Genomic DNA, 19322 nt, shown 5'->3' with positions numbered 1-19322 from the left:
CGTGCGACCTCCTGTCCCCGGGCAGCTTAAGGGTTAACCGAGCCCTGGACCGGGGCATGATGGTCTTTTGAGTTCCCCGGCCGGCCGGTTCCCCATTCCCCCCGCGGGAGGGACTTCGTTTCCCAAGATGCCCCGCTGCCTCGCGGGCCGGGGCGGGGCGCCGCGCGGAGCCCTGTGGAGGTTGTGGTTCCGACTTCCGGAGGCCGCGGCAGTCACCGGGACGCGGGGCCGGGGGGGGACTCGGTGTCCCAGCGGCCCCCGCGGCTCGGGCGGGGCGCCGAAAGGGGTGGGCCCCGCCGGGGGAGTCGAGCGAAGATGGTGGCGCGCGTGGCGTGCTGCCCCCGGCCTCTGCCCGTCTTCTCCCGGCGCGCGCCGGCGCCCAGGAGCGCGGACCCCGACGCGAGTTCCCGCCGGCTCTGACCCCGCGCCCTCGCGGCCCCGCGCGCCGCCTGCCCGGCCCGGCATGCCCCGCGCCCGCAAGGGACACGCGCCCCGGAGGGGAGGACTGCGGCGAGGCGGAGGCGAGCCGGGCCGGGGCGGGCCGGGGGCGGGCCGGGGCGGGATTTGAGGAGGGGGCGCCGGGGGCGGGGCCGGAGGCTGCGCAGCCTCTGGGGAGGCGGGAGCCGGGCTTGGGGGGCTGAGCAGGGGAGCAGCGCGGGCGGGGGCGAGGGCCTGGGGGGGCTGAGCAGTGTAGGAGGGGGCGAGGGGCCTGGGGGGCTGAGCAGTATAGGAGGGGGTGAGGGGCCTGGGGGGCTGAGCAGTATAGGAGGGGGTGAGGGCCTGGGGGCTGAGCAGTATAGGAGGGGGCGAGGGGCCTGGGGGGCTGAGCAGTATAGGAGGGGGCGAGGGGCCTGGGGGGCTGAGCAGTATAGGAGGGGGTGAGGGGCCTGGGGGGCTGAGCAGTATAGTTGGGGGTGAGGGGCCTGGGGGCTGAGCAGTGTAGGAGGGGGGGGGGGGCGAGGGGCCTGGGGGGCTGAGCAGTATAGGAGGGGACGAGGGGCCTGGGGGGCTGAGCAGTATAGGAGGGGGCGAGGGCCTGGGGGGCTGAGCAGTATAGGAGGGGGTGAGGGGCCTGGGGGGCTGAGCAGTATAGGAGGGGGTGAGGGCCTGGGGGCTGAGCAGTATAGGAGGGGGCGAGGGGCCTGGGGGGCTGAGCAGTATAGGAGGGGGCGAGGGGCCTGGGGGGGCTGAGCAGTATAGGAGGGGGCGAGGGGCCTGGGGGGCTGAGCAGTATAGTTGGGGGTGAGGGGCCTGGGGGGCTGAGCAGTGTAGGAGGGGGCGAGGGGCCTGGGGGGCTGAGCAGTATAGTTGGGGGTGAGGGCCTGGGGGGGCTGAGCAGTATAGGAGGGGGTGAGGGGCCTGGGGGCTGAGCAGTATAGTTGGGGGTGAGGGCCTGGGGGGGCTGAGCAATATAGGAGGGGGCGAGGGGCCTGGGGGGGCTGAGCAGTGTAGGAGGGGGCGAGGGGCCTGGGGGGCTGAGCAGTATAGGAGGGGGCGAGGGCCTGGGGGGCTGAGCAGTGTAGGAGGGGGCGAGGGGCCTGGGGGCTGAGCAGTATAGGAGGGGGCGAGGGGCCTGGGGGGCTGAGCAGTGTAGGAGGGGGCGAGGGGCCTGGGGGGCTGAGCAGTATAGGAGGGGGCGAGGGGCCTGGGGGCTGAGCAATATAGGAGGGGGTGAGGGGCCTGGGGGGGCTGAGCAATATAGGAGGGGGCGAGGGGCCTGGGGGGGCTGAGCAGTGTAGGAGGGGGCGAGGGGCCTGGGGGGCTGAGCAGTATAGGAGGGGGCGAGGGGCCTGGGGGCTGAGCAGTATAGGAGGGGGCGAGGGGCCTGGGGGCTGAGCAATATAGGAGGGGGCGAGGGGCCTGGGGGGCTGAGCAGTATAGGAGGGGACGAGGGGCCTGGGGGCTGAGCAGTATAGGAGGGGGTGAGGGGCCTGGGGAGCTGAGCAGTATAGGAGGGGGTGAGGGGCCTGGGGGCTGAGCAATATAGGAGGGGGTGAGGGACTTGGGGGGACTAGAGGACCATAGAATCAGGGAGGAGGGGGGGCAGAGGCCTGTGTAAGCAGGATTGAGAAATCTGAGTAAGGGTCTTGAGGAGGCCTGAGCAGAGAGGCATGGCTGGGGTCTTAGACTCTCTGGAGAATCCTTCAGGGCCAGTGTGAGAGGCCTGTGCGGGGAGGGCTGACACTAGCCTGGCATTCTAGGTGTGTGAAGGGGGGGGTTCAGATCAGAGCCGGGGCTGGAGGCGCAGTCTCTCTTGGGGTAAAACGAAGGAATGGGCTGGGCCTTGTCCAGGGAAGGAGAAGTGAGTGAGGCAGGCAGCCCTGGGGGTTCCCTTGAAGCCCTAGGTGGCTCCTGGATCTGCCTTGGGGAGCTGTGGTCAGGGGGTGCAGGGGAAAAAGTGGTCCTTCCCTTCCCTCTCCATTGTCTCCCCTCCCCCCTCCTCCCCCCAGAGGTGTCATATAGCCTCTCAGTTCTACACTTCTGGGCACAAGCCCATGGAAAATAGAGCCACGTGAATACTGAACTTGAGCCTTTTTTCTGGGCCCATGTAGAAGAAGGAAGCCCGGCCTGGCAGCCGGGACACCTGAGGGGCAGCCCCTGTGGCTGAGGACCTTCCTCTCCCTTCCACATCTCTGTTTCTCCGTCTGTAAACGAGGGGCCTGGAGCAGATGGTGTCTAAGGACGGAGGTGTCAGAACTGCGCTGTAAGGCCAGCCTTCTAACTGAAGACATTTGCCTTCCCCACCTCTAACATCTCTTGCCTTTTTTTCTGTCATTCTAGCCCAGGTCAGTTGTGCCCTCTGCACATGACCTTTTAATAATAGCAGCCTTAAGGTTTACAATGTCCTTTCTTCACAGTCCCCCTGGGGAGGAGGGTAGCACCCCCATTTTAAAAATGAGGAAAAAGGCTTTAAGAGAGGAAGTCACATGCCAGCTAGTAAGTGTTGGACCCAAGCCTCCCGGACCCCTTTTTCTCTCTGATTACAGACTTGAACCCTGATCTTCTGAATCCAAAGCTTGCTTTCTTAACTCACTTCCCGCTTGCTGGCAAACTTGCTGGACCAGGTCTGCATCTGGAGAACAGTGCTGGCTTCATGGCCCTTGCCAATCCGTAATCCCTGCAGGGGTGGGACCAGGAAGAGAATCGGTGGATACAAAAGGAGAGTAGGGGGCATTTTGGGCAGGTACTAGAGGCTTTGCTCATGTCCTCCAGGGAACCGGCAGGGCTGTCTTAGGGAGGCAGAAAGGTGCCCGCCTGCCTTATCAGCTTTGGCTGGGGAGTCTGTGAAATGTGATAAACGGGCCTCTTGAGAGTCCAGGGACTGTCCTAACCTTAGCTTCTCTAAGGCTCTTCAGATATAGTGACTGGAATCCCAAGGGAGTTCAGAGTCCAACTCATCTGGGGAAACTGAGGCTCTGGAGAGAGAGAAGGTCACACAGGTCAGGTAGTAAGGAACAGTCAGGGTTTAAATCCAGCTTTTCAGGGGCAGCTAGGTGGCACAGTGGATAGAGCACCGGCCCTGGAGTCAGGAGGACCTGAGTTCAAATCCAGCTCAGACACTTAATGATTACCTAGCTGTGTGGCCTTGGGCAAGCCACTTAACCCCACTGCCTTGCAAAATCCTAAAAAAGCAAAACAAAAAAAACAGCTTTTTCTGACTCCAGGGCCAATGTTCTTCAGGCAAGAGGAAAAAGTACATTTAGTATCTGAATGTTGGGAGGAAAAGAGTGGTTTCCTGAGTTCTCCCTCAGCTCACAACTTCCCTGTGCTGCCCAGCCTGGTCATCCCCTTCTTTCAACTCCCCAGGTCCCCAGAGATGTTCTCCATCCATCCCAGGACAGTTGGGATTCTCATTTAGGGCTCAGAGCCTGATCTAGATCCCAGGAGAAGCGCAAAATTACTGTGAGCTGAGGCTGTCTCCTCCTTTCCAAGCCTCCTGTCCACTTACATGGAGCCCAGAGCTTCTTTTCCCTTCCCCAGTGGCTCCAAACCTGCCCAAGGAGGCCCTTGGAGCCCCAGGAGAAAACTAAGTAGACAGACCTCAGAGGCTGGCGAGGCACCTCCCATGACTGTCCTGGAGCTCAGCAGAAGAGGGAGCTCCCAGCTGCGGCCTCCTGTGCAGACCCTTGGGGTGGGCACCTAGGCTCAGGGGAGGCCTTCCAGGCTGGTTCCTTTTGTTATCTGGAAAGGATCAGAGAAGGTATTTGCTCAGCCCAGGATTTGGAGGTCACACCAAGTGTGTACAGGGCAGCTATTAGGTCATTTGTCCCTCTGGGGCCTTAAGGAAGCTGGGGTGTGCTGGAAGATGGCAGCAAACACATCTTGGCTCCACGTTCAGGGACCTCTAGGTAGTATCAGGTGACTGACTGAGACCAGTGTGATTGTTCACTGTATCCCCTTCCCCCAGATTCAGAGCAGAATCTCATACCCCTTGAGGCGTCTGGGCTCTTGGGACACCTGAAGGTGGGTGTCTGAAGGATGGGCATATGGGGCTGAGACTTGGGAGCTGCCACAAGCTAGACTGAGCCCAAACATGCCCCTGGACCCACAGTGCTCCAGAATCAGGCAGGCAAGGGGCTGGCGGGCAGGCCTTGCTTTCTCCCCAGACCTGGAGGGACTGGCCTTCCCCATCACCTTGGGTCCCAGAGCCCAGAGATTGAACCTAGCTAAACTCTTCATCCCAGATGAGGGCTCTTTTCGCCTCCAGCAGCAGCTGGTCCTGTCAAATCCCTTAGTGGATAGAGATAACGCTTGGAGGTTTTCAAAGCATTTTACACATTATCTCATGTTCTATTGCTACCCTGCCCTTCCTGTTTCTGCTCAAGGCCTCAGTTTCCCTTTTTCAGGAGAGGGAGGGGATTCCACTGTATGTGTGTGTGTGTGAGCAGAGGCAGATTCCATATAAGACCACTAGCTATGGATAGGAGCTATTCCCTTTTGCCTGGGTATCTGGTTTAGACTTGGTAGACAAGCAGCCCCCTTTCCCCCACCATTACTAAGTATTGGGTAAATAAGAGTCCTTGAAGTCTCCCCTCCTGATATCTGAATTTTTGGTGGGGTAGGGGCTGAGCAGTTCCAGGAGGCATGAGACTGAATAGTATATTGGGGGCCTTTTAAGGAAATAAGGCCACACTCCCTGAACTAGACCTCAAAGCACAGGACCTTGGTGTCATCTTGTGTTAGAGCCCACATCCAGCATCTTAGGGTTCCCCCAGTTACCCACCCTGAATCGATGACAAGTCTTCTTGATCACATTTATGTTTTGAGCTTGGGCCACCTCTTGGAGTAACAAGTTTAATAAATTCCCCTTGGTGCCAAATTCGAAAACCATAAGTCTTCTTACCAAGCACAGGGTAGTTGGGGTTCTTTCAGCGAGGACTTGAATTCTCCTCATTGGCACCAGTTCCCAGCCATTCATCACCTCATATTCCAGAAGTGCTGTTCACAAGGCACATGTCCCTAAGTTGTTGGCAGTCTTTGTGGATGCACAAAGGCACTGAAGACCACTGGGTTATGGGATAAGAAATTCTACTTGGATTCTGGGGTCTGTGTTGGTGTTTGAGACTCTAAACAACTTGTGTGCAAGAGCCCTTCCCTTAGCCCAACTCAGAACTGACTGAATTCTCTTTTGGCAAGGCCTCATATGCCCCACAGGCTATTAGGATTGGCATTGCCCCATTGCTTGGAGGAAGGTGGGTAGAGTAAAATGCAAAGCTCCACAGGAGAGCCCTTCCTATTAGCATCTTTGAACTAGTAGTCCTAAATGAACTGGTCAGAGCAACAGGACCTGAGTCTGAAACTCAACTGGATGGATAATTACTGGGCAGATCCCCCTTGGGGGGTTTGCTCATCTGTAATACGAGGGGTTGAACTGGAAGATCTTGGAGTCTTCTTGCCACTCTCAGTCCTAATGCTGGGAGCCCTGGGCTGACCCCCCCCCCCCCATTTTGCCCCTTTCCAGGAGCTCGTAGCAGCACCCAGGCCGACTCTCCCTCCAGTGATGATGAAGCAACGAGTGAAGTGTTGAGTCACTACAGCAGTACAAGTGAGGGTGCTAGTGTTGTCGAAGAGAACCTCAGTAAGTCACGGCTGAGCCTGGGTGATGAGAGAGGAGGGAGGCCCCGGGGGACTGGCCAAGAAGGGTGACTTACAGGCTTTGTGGGTGGGGTCTGCAGGCAGCGAAGTAGTCGATGAGCAGGCCCAGCAAGAGGAGCTGGAAGAGAAGCTCAAGGAGCGCATCGATGATGTGGCTGACAAGAGGTTTGTGTGGGGAAGAGGGCATCTGCTGTGGCCCACCCCTCCGTCCTGCCCTGCTTCCCTTGATAGTCAAGATGATTAGTCTGGGAGGGTTGCTGCCATGGTGAGGCTGGATGCCCCATGCTGTCTTGCTGGATAGTGGCCTCCTTGCAACCCCAGCAATACTCTGGGATGCAGGCTTCTGTTCTTTGGGGGTCTGGTTCCCCTGTCTGGGTGAGCCCCAGGAGGAGTGGAGCATTGATACAGAGGGGGTTGTGACCTGGGCTTGCCCTTCAGTCCTTATTCTCCTCCAGTGCCAAGACCAGGCTGGGTGCTTTGGAGAGCTTGCGCCTGGCATTCTCCTCCCGGGTACTCCTGGACTTTCTACAGGAGCGCCGCCTCACCCTCACCGACTCTCTTGAAAAGTGCCTCAAGAAAGGTTCGACTTGGTTTTCTGACTCTTACCACCCCAGCCCTACCCTCCCTTGTCTCTGGGTGGGGTCAGGCCAGGGGGCTCCTGTGGAAGCCTGGATCTGGGGAGATTTGGGGGGAGGCTTCAAGGGGCAACCCTTTCCTGAATATCAGTAACTCTCACTTAGGTGACTGACAAAGGGCCATCCCACCCTTCTTTACAGGGAAAGGAGAAGAACAGTCTCTTGCTGCAAGTGTGCTGACCCTCCTGTGCCTTCAGATGGGTTCAGGGCCTGAGGGAGAAGAGCTCTTCCGGAGCCTGCGACCCCTGCTCGTCAGCATTCTTACCGATACCTCTGCCAACCTTGGAGCGCGGCACAGTGTAAGCCCCTCCTGTCCCCCCAGGGCTCCCCTCTTGCCTCTGCGCCTGTGGAGACCATCACCTTTAGACACAGCCATTTAAGGCCCTGGTTTAACAGAGGAACTCCATAGGCACCTGTGGAAAAGGACAAGGAGGATTTGAACCCAGTCCCTATGACTCCAAATCCGACCTGATCATGTCTGTATTTTCTTTTTTTTTAAAATTTTTTGCAAGGCTATGGGGTTAAGTGACTTGCCAAAGGTCACACAGCTAGGTAATTATTAAGTGTCTGAGGTTGGATTTGAACTCAGGTCCTCCTGACTCCAGGGCTGGTATTCTATTCACTGTACCACCTAGCTGCCCCCATGTCTGTATTTTTACTATTGCCTTGCTGTTGAGAGCCCCAGGATCTTGCCTCTTGATTTTGAGTATATCTGCCTCCTTCCTCTGAAGCAGTTTAATGATGAAAAGGGCAAAAAAAATGGGTTTCTACTTAAAGAGATTGCTGAGCCTCAGTTGTCACTGGGCCTGCTCATTGTCACCATGTATGAAGGACTCTCAGGGACAAGGGATTGATTCAGTTTGTTCTTTGGAGGGAGTAGTTGCCCAGGGCCAAGTTTTGGCTCAGTAAAAGGAGATTGAGCTGGCTGACTCTGTGGGATGGGTGTCTCACCACCTGGGGACTTAGGGACTAGGTCCCCTGGCCCTGGACAGCTTCTGCCAGCAGCTGTTGGCTGCACGTCACCACATTCGAGTGAGGATTCTTGGCCTTCCAGCTCTGGGATGCTGTGATTCTGACTGAGGTCTTTTCCCCCTCCTGTACTGTGAGCCCCATGAGCACAGACTCAGGGCCCCCTTCAGTTTTGGTCTCCCCTGTGCTCAGCAGAGAGCCATCAACAAACAGCTGCTGGAAGAATAATTGTCCTCCATGGGTGCACCTTTGTTGAGCCTAGGGCTAGGAACAAGGGTATGGTCCCTTAATGGCCCTTTTCTTAGAGTATTTTGGGCTGGGTAACAGGGCACAACTGGTTCATATTCCTGGGCTGAGATGAAGAGGGTGGAGGCTGGAGTCCAGTGTCCTTGGCTGCCCTACAGGCCTCCTTTTTCATTGGCTTATTTAAAAAATTTCTTGACCAACGTCAACAGACATGAACACTTCCTTATACATGAAATAGAAAAAGAGGATTGTATGCCATTTTGACTTCCTGTTTTGTTCCCAAATATGTATGAATACAGTCAATCCCACTGGTTATCCTCTGGCTCAGACTGGCAGGAGTTGGCTGATCTGGGAGGCCCTAAGGGCCAGGACCTGGATTAGGAATGGCTAAGGCGGGGTCCTGGGGTCCTAGATGCAGGACCGACAGGAATCCTAGAGGTCATGAGTGCAACCTCCTCATTTTACAGATGAGGAAACTGAGGCCCAGAGGTGAAGTGACTTCTCTCTGGCTTGGGGTCAGCCCTGGGTTATTGAGGGATGGCTGAGAGAGTCTGACCCCTGACCTGCTCTCCCCTGCAGTGTGCCACAGCCCTCGGGATGTGCTGTTACATTGCTGCTGATGATGTGGAGGTGAGTTTACCCTGTGCCCGGTTCCCTTTTCCTTTCAAGGACCCAGAGCACCTTCTCACCTCTGCTGACCTTAGGTCACCTCATTGATGCTGCCGCAGGTGTGGATGACTGATCTCCCAGCTGGACTTTGGCTTGAATAGAGGTCTGGTGGAGCTGGCAGGCAGTCTCACTGATGCCTTCCTTGCCTTGGGCTTTTGTCTTCTTGCAGGACCTCATCTCATGCCTAACCTGCCTTGAGGGCATCTTTAATGGGGCCTGTAGGGAGGAGCCATCGTCAACGCTGGCACCCCTTCAAGCTCTGCATTGCTGTGCCCTCCAGGCCTGGGCCTTACTGCTCCCCATCTGCCCTGGCTCCCACATCAGCAGGGTTCTGGACAGGTATGCAGGGCTCTGGAGAAAGGAGGAAGGAAAGACTAATGGAAAATCCCCTCTGGTCCTTCCTTGCCTGGAGGTCTGCATGGAGTCCTGACCCACAAAGAGCTGAATTTCTGTTGTAAATACAATTGAATGGCCAAAGATGATAATAGCTTTTAAGTGGAAAATCAGCCTCAAAACTAGGTTTTCTGATATCACATGCAGTACTCCTTCCATTAGACCATATTGCCTGAATTCACCCTCTTACAGAGAAACAGAACAGGCCATAGCTCCTATTCTCTTTAGCTGCTTAGCAAAAGGGGAAGGGGGGAACCACAGGGGTAGAGATTTTCAGATACAAATGACAGAGGACTGCGGGGCTGAGCAGAACCACCCTCACCTCTTCCTCCTGAATTCCTAAAGCCTGGCTGGGGGTGAGGGAAGCTGCCAGTGTTTGCTCACCGGTGCCTCCTGCCTTCGTACAGCCAGCTGCCCCAGCTACCCCAGCTTCTCTCCAGCGACAGCGTCCACCTGCGCATTGCAGCCGGGGAGACAATTGCCTTGCTCTTTGAACTGGGCCGAGATCTAGAGGTACCAGGAGTGGAGGTGGAGAAGGAGGAGGTGGGGGCCATTATGGTGGAAGGGCAAAGGTCCCCTGGGGTCACTTTTGTGACGGGGGAAGGTGAGCAGAGTAGAGAAAACCAAACTGTCCCAAGCTTCCCTGTCCAACTCTCCCTTCAGGAGGACTTCCTGTATGAGGACACCGACAGCCTGTGCAGCACCCTTCGGGCCCTGGCCACGGACAGCAACAAGTACCGGGCCAAGGCTGACCGTCGCAAGCAGCGCTCCATCTTCCGGGATGTTCTGCATTTCATTGAGGTGGGGGGGGGCCTCACACGTTCAAATACAAACACATCCATGTATGTGCACATGCTCAGACATGTGGATACACATGTGAAAATACAGAGCCCTTGGGGTGGTTGATTGTCTATACCTAAGTTTTCCTCCTCCCCAGTTTTTGGCATTACCCCAGCTGGTGGGGGGGGGGCCTGATTCAGATTCATGTAATTGTGGTTGAGACCCTAAACTCAACAAGGATGTACTAGGAGAGACAAAGCATCCTCTGCTCCCCCCCTGGAGCATAGTCCTTCCTCACCAGGTCTCCAGCCCTGAGTCCAGAGGTCTCTGGGAGCTGTCCCCACCCTCACTGTCAGCAGCTCAGGGCATCCTACAGTAAGGAAGTACCTCCTGGACTGGCCTAGCAGAGGACTAAAGCCCAGTATTCCATGGTCAGGGGTAACAGCTTCAGCCCCTCCCCTTTGCCAGTGGAGAAAGGACTGAGGAATGGTTCCTGGGGCCTAGCGGCCTTGTTCTGTGCATCTTCTCTAGACTGGAGAGTGTCAGGAAGAGACAATCAAGTTTGGACTGGAATGTATGTATGTGGACAGCTGGACCCGACGCCGGACCTATGCAGCCTTTAAGGAGACCTTAGGCTCTGGGGTCCTCCACCACCTCCAGGTACTCCCCTGCCCACTGCTCCCTCTAACTCCCAATGGCTTAGGCCTTCACCGACTCTCATGCCCCTTTGGTTCTCCCAGAACAATGAGCTGCTTCGAGACATCTTTGACCTGGGGCCAGTGTTGGTTCTGGACTCTGCTGCCATGAAGGCCAGCAAGATTTCCCGCTTTGAGAAGGTTTGTGGCTGGCCCTCCCCCTTGGCTCACCTTCATTCTGCCTCCTACCCATCTGGCCTGTTTGACAAGAGGGTTGCTGGGTTGGGAGGAGTGGGAAGATCTTGAGACCCTGGGCCTCCCCTTCTCAGGGTGGTACCCCATGCTCTGCCTCATTCCTGACTGGCCTCTGCTTGGGGTCAAGCTTGCTCCTAAGCAGCCTCCTCTCTTTTTTTTTTTCCAGCACCTTTACAATTCAGCTGCCTTCAAAGCCCGGACGAAAGCACGTAGTCGCGTACGGGATAAGCGCGCAGATGTTCTGTGAGCTTGGGAGCACCATGCCCTAGTCTTGGGGCTGAGTGAGGAGGCTGCCTTCATCCAGTTTTATATAGAAAAACAATGCCACAACATTCTTCTTCGTGTGGCCTGGCTCCCTGGGGGTCTTTGCTATATATTTTTTTAATGATAAAACCAAATAAAGGTGTTGGGGAGGGGGCTGCCAGGGCCAGGGCTGCCCTGGTCTCCCCTCCACCCCCTTTCCTCCAGCCCTCTTCCTTCAGTGTCCTCTCCTCCTACCTCCTCTTTGCCCATTTCTCCTGCTGGGCCAGGGTTTGATTTGGGCCATGGGATGATTGATTACCTTTTGTGCCTGACTGACCTCCGGAGAGGTTACTGATGTCACAGTGTTGACAAGGAAGGGGAGAATTCAGAAATTCCCCAAGCTGAGGAGTGATTGGGTGGGGAATCCCCTCTCCTCCTCTTCTGGCTGCTCGTCCTCCTTGGATTGACCAACCACTCTGTAACTGGAAGGGGGTCTCTAGCCTAGAGTGGCCCCATCCTCGGCGGGCTGGGCTCCCCTTCCTCCAGGCCTTAACACATACTCAGTATAGTCTCCACCCTCCCACACTTCAGCTATGCTAGTGGGGAGGGATGCAGGGAAGGGGACTTTCTGGAATGTATGTATGTGTTTATTTTATAAAAAAAGATTAATATTAGAGATAATTAAATGAGACCATATCTTGGCTTCAGTCTGCTGCCTCAGTTGTGCTCTCCTGCACATACCCTCAGCTGGCCCTCTGTACCCACTGGGAAGGAGGGAGGAGGTCAGAGGTGCTTCTTTGCTTCTGCCCTTCTGTTCTTGGATTGGGAGGTGACCACTGACCAGGCTCTTCCATTCTTGACTGCTGGTGAAGGGCAGACCTGGGGGTCTCTCGAACACAAAGCCCCTGGCTCCCCAGGGGAGAAATGTTTTCAGGGTGACCTCAGATTGATGTACGACAGGCCAGGCCAGGCTTTGGTTTGAGGGGGTGGGGTTTCTTTCTCCTCTAGAAACCTTTCCCATGTTCCTATGAGGTTTCTAGCCTCAAGTACCCATGAGACTTTCCCCTTTCTCCCTTCCTCTCTTTCCCCCTCCAGAACTCTTCCCTTATTTGTATGGAGTTCCCTTCCCTCTGTTCCCATGAGACTCAGTGTCTCCCCACTCCTTTCTCAGGGCACTTTCTCAGTCTCTACCCATACCAAGGCCCAGACTTCTCGGGCTGACCTGACTTGGAAGGTCCTGTCCAGGAGCCCCCAGCTCCTCAGGGGAGCCCAAGGAGGTGGGGGCTGAGACTCTCTGAAGGGAGACTTGGAATGGTGGGTTGGTCCATGGAGGGAAGGGCAAAACAGCTATTTTGGGATGGCCTCAAGCAGAGACTTGAGCTCCTGCTATCTGTGGGATGCAGACAGTGGGAGGGGTGGCCCGGGCTGGCCAGGAGGTGTTGACAGGAGAGGCTGCAAGTGGGGGTAGGGAAGTCTCCCTCCAGTGTCCCTTGTAAGAGGCTTCGATGACTTCAGAAACATGCCGCCCCTGCCCCTCAGGTTCTGGAATAGGAATTTTGATTTTGGGCTGGTGCCCCCCTAAGCCCCAGCTTCCTTTTCTCCTCTAGACAGGGGTAGGACTTGGCTGCCTGGTGAGGCAGGAGCCCTGGATTGGGAATCAGAAGACAGTGAAGATGCTCATCATCTCCCATTCTTTCGTGTTTTACAGTTTCCACAGTGCTTTCCTCACCACTCTGGCTTTAAATCTTAGCCCTCGATCTCAGTGAGCATCAAAGGACAAGCCATTCAGTGCCTCAGTTTCCCCATCTAAAAAAGGAGGACAATAATATTTGCATGACCTCTGTCACTGGGTGATGTGAAACAACTTGAGAGTCCTAGACAAAGGTTACTTCCGTCTGATGTGGGCTGGGAGCTCTCCTGCCTTAGTTGTATGGCTCTGGGCTGTGGGATCTGGTGGGAGGTATGGGAGAACAGGCTTTAGACTTGTGCCATTTATTGATACAAAAACGTCCTGTAGAAAGAAACATAAAAATGGGGAGGTTGTGTTGAGGCTTATAAATAGAGGCCAGAGGGAAGCCGGGAAAGAGGGGTCTGCCCCCTCTGGAGTCCAGGCAGAGGGTCCCTGGCTGCAGTTGTCATCGTCCCGAGCAGAGGGTGTAAAGGGCAGGTCTTCCCTCAACTGAGGCCTCTAGCCTCACTGCTGTTGAGCCGTCGCCACTGGTTGAGGCTGGCCAGCCGGAGCTTCAGCAGTGTCTCCTCCTGAACCCGCAGCGTGTGGGCCAGGACCCGCAGGGACTCACTCTGGAGCACTGGAACAGGTGGGAAGAGAGGAGAGGCCTGCACTCCCGGGGACTCCCCAGGGCCACCCTCTCCCTCCTGCATTGGCCTGTTGAGCGTCTCTATGGAAATAACTGGATTATCTCAGCCTAATCCGATTTCCTGTAACCACCCAGCTGGTGGACAGAACTTCGATGTCCGATGCCCAGGGAAGGAGAAAAGACTCAGTTCAAAACCTTCTGCCATTTCTTACTAGCTGGGTGACTGGGCAATGCTGCTTCTCTGAAAAATGGTATGCCACTAGGTGGGTTTTGTGGTCTTTTCCAGATCTAATCTGAAAATCCTGTGACTAAACATTATAACCTCAGCCTGGCAAAGCAGGAAAATAATCCCTTCCCTCTTCCCCCCGCCCGGGGTCCCCCAAAGAGTTGTTAATTTTGGCAGTCTTTGTTATTGCCCCCCCATGCAGATAGCTGCAAGTTGTGTCAATGACCCTCTTTGACCTCCCTTCCCATCTAGCCCTGGTACCGCTCAGGTAGACAGCCAGGATGGCCAGTGCAAGGCAGGTGAGGATGAGCAGTGCCAGCAGTAACAAGAAGGCCCCGCGCCCCTGGGCTGGGCTGCAGCCAGCCTGGACACAGAGGGATGGAGGTAGTATGCCCATCAGCTCTTCCCATGGCTGCGAGGCTGGGTCATCAGTCAGGTAGGGGTGCAAGGGTCCTGGAGGAGACAGAGGAGTTAGATCGCCCTTTCTCAGGGAGAACTCCTGCCCACACCTTAGAGCATAGCCCAGACCTCCATTGTGTAGGTCGCTGATGGACTCCACAGGGTGTAGGCTGACCTCCGTGAAGTGGCTGGGTGGAATGGCCCCAGTGCCTGGACTCACCATGACGGGCAGGATGGCATCTGTGGAGGAAAGGGGTGCTGGCTGGGTGGCTGAAGGTGGGGCTAGGAGCCCTTCCTCTCTTGATACAAAGCCACAGGATTGTGTTCTTTCCCTCAGGGCAGGCTTTGGGTCAATCTAAGCAATCATCCCATTGGTCTTCTCCCCACCCCCACCCCCCAGCGCCAGAACATTAGAACCCAAGAAAATTTCACATATCTTGAAACCAGCACCCTAGAGCCTGCCCCCCTTTCCTCACCCTGTCCCCAAGCCCACAGGATTAGTCTCAGTTTCTCTTCCTTTCTTCTCCCTCCACTCTGATTTTCAGAGTCAGGCCAGGACATAACCAAAGAGCCTCACAATTTTGCAAAATCCTGTATACTGATAGGAGTCTTGAAGAAAGGGAGACAGTTCTTGTCCTGGGGGGTCCCTATCTGCTGTCTGAGCAGACATCTCTGTTCTCCGGGAATTCCGGATCTGAATGACCTGGACCCCTTCCTCTGCCATCTCACAATCTGAGGGAAGACCAGACCCTCCCAAGGTGCCCCTGCTGCTCAGCAATCCCTCCCTGGTAGAAAAGGGAACTGTCATGGGGAACTAATAATGAAGGGCTTCTGGAGGTGACTGTGGACTTGGTTGGACTATCAAAGGAAGTCTCAGCACAGTGCATCCTATGATACCATCTTTGTCAGACCCAGGCAGCAGCTTCTGGGGTCTGAAAGGCCTGAGAAGTATCTGACACAAGGACACAGTCACCCTGAGAGCCAGGAAGTGAGGAGTGACTGGAAGGTGTAAGGAGGTCGCAGGGCCCAGGTGAAGCTACTGGGGTCAGCCAGGGACCCTCGCTCCCCATGGGTCTGATTAGTCTGGAGCAGCTTGGACAGCAGGAACCATAGCTCTGTCATCTTGTGACCCTGCCCCAGGCTGCCATGCCTCTGCTCCCCTCCCAGAGTCCTAGCTTCCTCCCACTAGGACCGGAACCCCTGGCTATTCCAGAATCATGCAGCTGCCCATGTTGCTGCCTCCACTCCTAATCCCTCCCACCCCCAGCCTGTTTTGGCAGGAAGATGACCTGTCTCCCAACCATCCGTCTCCTTGCAGAGAGAACAAAGGTCCAGCAGGAAAGGGGTAGGAAAGATGCCCTGTCCCTTAGCCACTTCTGCCCACCCTCTTGGACCAGACTGAGAATTAAGTGGAGAAAACTGAGTGTCTTGGGAATAAGTTGCCCATCTCCTTAGAAGGCTTGGACTAGAGGCATCAATGGTAGACCGGATGCCCATGTCCAGTGGAAGTCCAAAGTCAGCTTGGGCACCTAAGGACAAGGATAGGGAGGCTCCAACTCTGCTTTCTCTCCCAAGGAGCTTGGAAGATCAAAAGAGGTCCTGAAGCCAAGTAGATGGATGCCTGAGACAGCCTACCTCCACTTCTCAGATGCACAAGAGGAGTCTGTTAGAATGCCTCCTCATTCCGCTTTGGGCTCAGGGAACAGCCCAGCCTAGTACCTTCCATTCCCAAGGCTCTGGGGTATGAGCCTGGCCCTGTCTAGTTCCGCCTGCCCAGGTGCCCACCCACCACCCATCCACCTTACCTTCTCGGGCCTCCCCAGGCATGGCCAGGTGTGGTGGTCAGTGGAGTTGGAGCCAGATGGGTAGTGCCCTGGGCAAGGGGGTGGAGTAGAGGCAGCAGCCAGCACCTCTCAGAGCCCCTGTCCAGGCCACTGGCTTCCCAAGGCACGTTTGTCCAGTCCAGAAATAGTCTTGAGCTCAGCCTGGAGGGGGTTATATTTAGAGGGGGCGGGACTAAGTGGGGTAGGGGCAGAGGGAGTGAGAGTGGCTAGAAGTCCCAGGAAAGGCAGCGGGCATACTCATTCTGGTGTGGGAACACAGAATGGCATCATGGGTTGGAGAGCTGGAAAGGAACCAGAAGATCATCTAATAGCCCCCCTCATCTTACATCTCAGGACACGGAGGACCCAAGAAGGGGAGGCACGTGGCCAAAATCAACTCGTTAGGAAGGGGAAGAGCTGGGATCCATACCAAGCCCATTCCTCTGTTACAGCTTTGCCCCTGCAGAGGTGAGGGGACTGTTCGACTTTGAGTGTCCTTCTTTGTCGTGGGGGCCATATATGCTGAGGGCAGTTCGTGATGCCTCCTCCCCTTACCCAGCCCAAGGCTTTGGGATATCCAGAAATGATCTATAAGGACCTGGGTCCCAGGTCTCCCGATTGGTCTCAAAGATGGTATCATAGGATGCACTGTGTATCCGAGGTCCACCACACTCTGGCCGGTGTGGCACCTCACCATCATTCACTTGATCTCGTGTTCTCACACACCTGGTTAACATTATGTAGTGCTTTAAGCACTTAATTAATCCTCACAGCAACCCTGGAAGGTGGGTGCTATTATCCCCTTTTAGGAAACTGAGGCAAGATTGGAATCCTGATTCCAAGTTCAGGGCCCTAGCTTGCCTCAATACATAGAAATATAGAATTTAGAGCTCAGAGAGAGCTTAGAAATCACCTTGGTCAAACCCCTGGTTTTTATATGTGCAGGAACTGAGGTTGTAAGAGATTATGACTGGCTCAGTTAACAGAATCCGAATCTGAACTCAGGACTTCTGGGTCCAGATCCAGTGCTTTTATCTCTTCTTGTGCCGATTGCAATGTCTTCCTAACTGGTCTCTGTCTCTAAAGCAGATGTTCTGAACCTATTTTTAGGTCATGGATTCCCTTATGTGCTGAAGCTCATATTAGAATGCTTGGGATAAGCATTCTAATGCATAAAATATATTGAATTTCAAAAAAAATCATAGGTTAGTGAAAATGGAAGATGTGATTTTTTTCCTTTCCAGATTTATAGGTCTCCCACATTCCATCCACAGACTTCTCGGTTACCCTTTCTCTCCATTCCATTTGGCAGATACTAGAAGAGGCCCTGGAGAGGGTAAGGAGACCAAAAGTGCCCCTCCCCAGCCTCTCTGCCCGCTCCCACCCATGCCCTCCCCTTCCCACAGCCCTGCAAGCCAAAGCTCTGTCCACCAGCCAGGCCCAGGGAGCCTGCTCAGCATCCTCAGGACTGGGTGGATAATCGGCAACCAGAGGAGTGACAAGCAGACAGCAACCTGGGTTGTGGGGGAGAGGAATGAAACTAACCTGAACAGAGCATCAGAGAATGGTATGGTAACCTGGAAGAGATACCCCATGGAGAGGGGTAGGGGTGTGTGTGTGTGTGTGTGTGTGTGTGTGTGTGTGTGTGTGAACAGGATACGATGGGAATACCTTTCACACGCAGTCTGTAGATCCTCAAAGGTCATCCACATATATACACACACACGTGTGCAGACATTTTGGATGAATACAGAAGCAGGCCACCACATACAGATGCACTTTTCTGCAGGGTGACACAGTGATCACCCACGTTCACACAGATACAACATTCCACCTGAACCTTCAATCACCGGGACAAGCAGCCTTGGTATTTCTCAAAAGTCTTAGGAGGTTGCAAGGAGGGTTACCCCAAAACCCCCAGAGGCACATACCTCTACAGACATAGAAACATAGGTCTGCATTTGTACATATCTTTTTTGCACAGTCCCTTCTCATAAAATCCCAGGAGATCAGAGCTTGGAGGCAACTGAAGAGACCGTTGTGTCCAAGCTTTTTGTTGTTCAGAGTAGGGAAGGAGATCCAGAGAGGTGAAGGGACTTGTCCCAAGTGCTAGACAGACCTGCAGCTAAAACACAGGCCTCCTCACTTTTCCCCTGAGACTTCCTTCCTATCCCTCACTTTATCAGGAGTGATAAGAAAGAGATGGAGGATCAAGGAGAGAATAGGAGAGACTGGGTCCTATATATTTAAAATATACTGGGAGAGCATACATTGAGAAGGATTAGGTCTCATATAATACATTATAAACATAAAAATATGTATATATAATTATAGTCAGATCCCAATGAACACAAATAAAGAATTCCCTGAAGTGGTTGTAGATATTTGATTTGCACTATTTAAAGCAATAAGTTTGTATAACTTCTATATACACACTATAATATTACATAATATATGATATGTAATTTAAGATATGCAACATATCTTAATGAGGTGGTTCATGACATGATATATGAGATATGTAATACATGTGTTTATATGATGTAGAGACTTGTGATATGTAATTTAAGATAAATTCATTATATATGCATATAGAATTTCTATTCTATACATTATTAGACACTGTAACGTATTTTAGTACAATATATTCTATCTAATGATTGACTTCAGCTCAGTCAGATAGGCAGTGCCACTTCAAATAACATAATGACTTTAGGGGATATGTGTCTCATTAATTAGGACGATGGGGAGCACATACATATGTAGACATGCAAATGCCCACCTAGTCCCTTGCATGTAGATGCCCTTGTATACACAGAGATATGGCCAATGTATACCCCACACGTCTCCATACACGTGAACACATGGTCATATAATAGCTAGCAATCATGAAGCGCTTGAAGGGTCACAGGGGCAGTATTAGAGAGATGGCCTCGTGGCTAGGAAGATTTGACTCTGACCCATCATAGTGATGTGACAAGTCACAACCTCTAGAGGCTCTGGGCAGATCTTGGAGACCATAGTTGCTGAGAAGGTGCTAACTCTTATTAAAAGAGACTAAATTTAGTCATGTGTGAGTTCTCTATAGTAATGAAAGGGTATGCCCATGGCTAGGCATATATAAACATGTAACCCCTTATCCCCAGGAAGACCCACACACGAAGGGGAGGGGAAATGGGAAGGATTGAGACCGATGAACATCTGGCCCCCAGGGACAGAGACAGCCAACGTGCCACCATCTGGTCCAGGGGCATCTTCTTTACGGATGGTCTCTGAAGTTGCCAAAGCCTTGGACAAATGCCAAGCCCATCTTTGTTCTTGCTTCCAACTGTGATGAACCTATGTATGTAAAGTTGGTTGAGGCCCTGTGTGCTGAGCACCAAATCAATTTGATCAAGGTTGATGACAAGAAGAAGCTGGGTGAACGGGAAAAATTGACAGAGGGAAAGCCCCATAAGATGGTTGGCTGCAGTTACATTATTAAGGACTATGGCAAGGAATCTCGGGCCAAAGAATATTTTAGATGCAAAAAATGAGTAAATAAAAAGCCTTGGTCTGATTTTGGGGGAAAAAAGGATGGTCTCTGGAGACAAAGGAGGTGATGGATTTCACTGCTGTGAAATCAGGCGGGGGGA

At 54.0% G+C, this 19322-nt stretch overlaps 2 protein-coding genes across 6 annotated transcripts; one reads left to right on the top strand and one right to left on the bottom strand.

The window, feature by feature from the left end:
• The first annotated feature begins 382 nt into the window (after nucleotides 1-382).
• Nucleotides 383-11652, top strand: IFRD2 (interferon related developmental regulator 2). 2 transcript variants are annotated; one of them, XM_074198010.1, is made up of 12 exons: nucleotides 386-521; nucleotides 5963-6079; nucleotides 6177-6261; nucleotides 6552-6676; nucleotides 6873-7030; nucleotides 8526-8576; nucleotides 8785-8954; nucleotides 9416-9521; nucleotides 9672-9809; nucleotides 10320-10448; nucleotides 10529-10624; nucleotides 10845-11651. In XM_074198010.1, exons 1-12 carry the CDS (start codon nucleotides 464-466, stop codon nucleotides 10923-10925), a joined length of 1314 nt encoding a protein of 437 aa, XP_074054111.1. In that variant the 5' UTR covers nucleotides 386-463; the 3' UTR covers nucleotides 10926-11651. The 2 variants fall into 2 exon arrangements, with proteins under 2 accessions (XP_074054112.1, XP_074054111.1); XM_074198011.1 differs by lacking the exon at nucleotides 8526-8576 and having other exon boundaries at nucleotides 383-521; nucleotides 10845-11652.
• LSMEM2 (leucine rich single-pass membrane protein 2) lies at nucleotides 11543-15817 on the bottom strand. 4 transcript variants are annotated; one of them, XM_074198017.1, is made up of 4 exons: nucleotides 15670-15817; nucleotides 13994-14104; nucleotides 13727-13918; nucleotides 11543-13230 (listed from the first exon to the last, which is right to left on the bottom strand). In XM_074198017.1, exons 1-4 carry the CDS (start codon nucleotides 15689-15691, stop codon nucleotides 13097-13099), a joined length of 459 nt encoding a protein of 152 aa, XP_074054118.1. In that variant the 5' UTR covers nucleotides 15692-15817; the 3' UTR covers nucleotides 11543-13096. The 4 variants fall into 4 exon arrangements, with proteins under 4 accessions (XP_074054118.1, XP_074054116.1, XP_074054117.1 ...); XM_074198015.1 differs by having other exon boundaries at nucleotides 13727-14104; XM_074198016.1 differs by having other exon boundaries at nucleotides 13162-13918.
• Nucleotides 15818-19322: the final 3505 nt, after the last annotated feature.

This window comes from Macrotis lagotis, chromosome 8 (genome assembly GCF_037893015.1).
Source record: "Macrotis lagotis isolate mMagLag1 chromosome 8, bilby.v1.9.chrom.fasta, whole genome shotgun sequence".
Lineage (NCBI taxonomy): Eukaryota > Metazoa > Chordata > Mammalia > Peramelemorphia > Peramelidae > Macrotis > Macrotis lagotis.
Note: the sequence above shows the minus strand (reverse complement) of the source record. Positions and strands in the feature narration are given on the sequence as shown.

Excerpts from the sequence above, each read along its gene's own strand:
- IFRD2 (XM_074198010.1), top strand. The coding sequence starts at position 464 with ATGCCCCGCGCCCGCAAGGGACACGCGCCCCGGAGGGGAGGACTGCGG. Across the intron at positions 6,677-6,872 it reads TGAAAAGTGCCTCAAGAAAG|GGAAAGGAGAAGAACAGTCT; the intron begins GTTCGACTTGGT and ends CCTTCTTTACAG. Across the intron at positions 10,625-10,844 it reads AGATTTCCCGCTTTGAGAAG|CACCTTTACAATTCAGCTGC; the intron begins GTTTGTGGCTGG and ends TTTTTTTTCCAG.
- LSMEM2 (XM_074198014.1), bottom strand. The coding sequence starts at position 15,691 with ATGCCTGGGGAGGCCCGAGAAG. Across the intron at positions 14,105-15,669 it reads GCCTGGGGAGGCCCGAGAAG|ATGCCATCCTGCCCGTCATG; the intron begins GTAAGGTGGATG and ends TTTCCTCCACAG.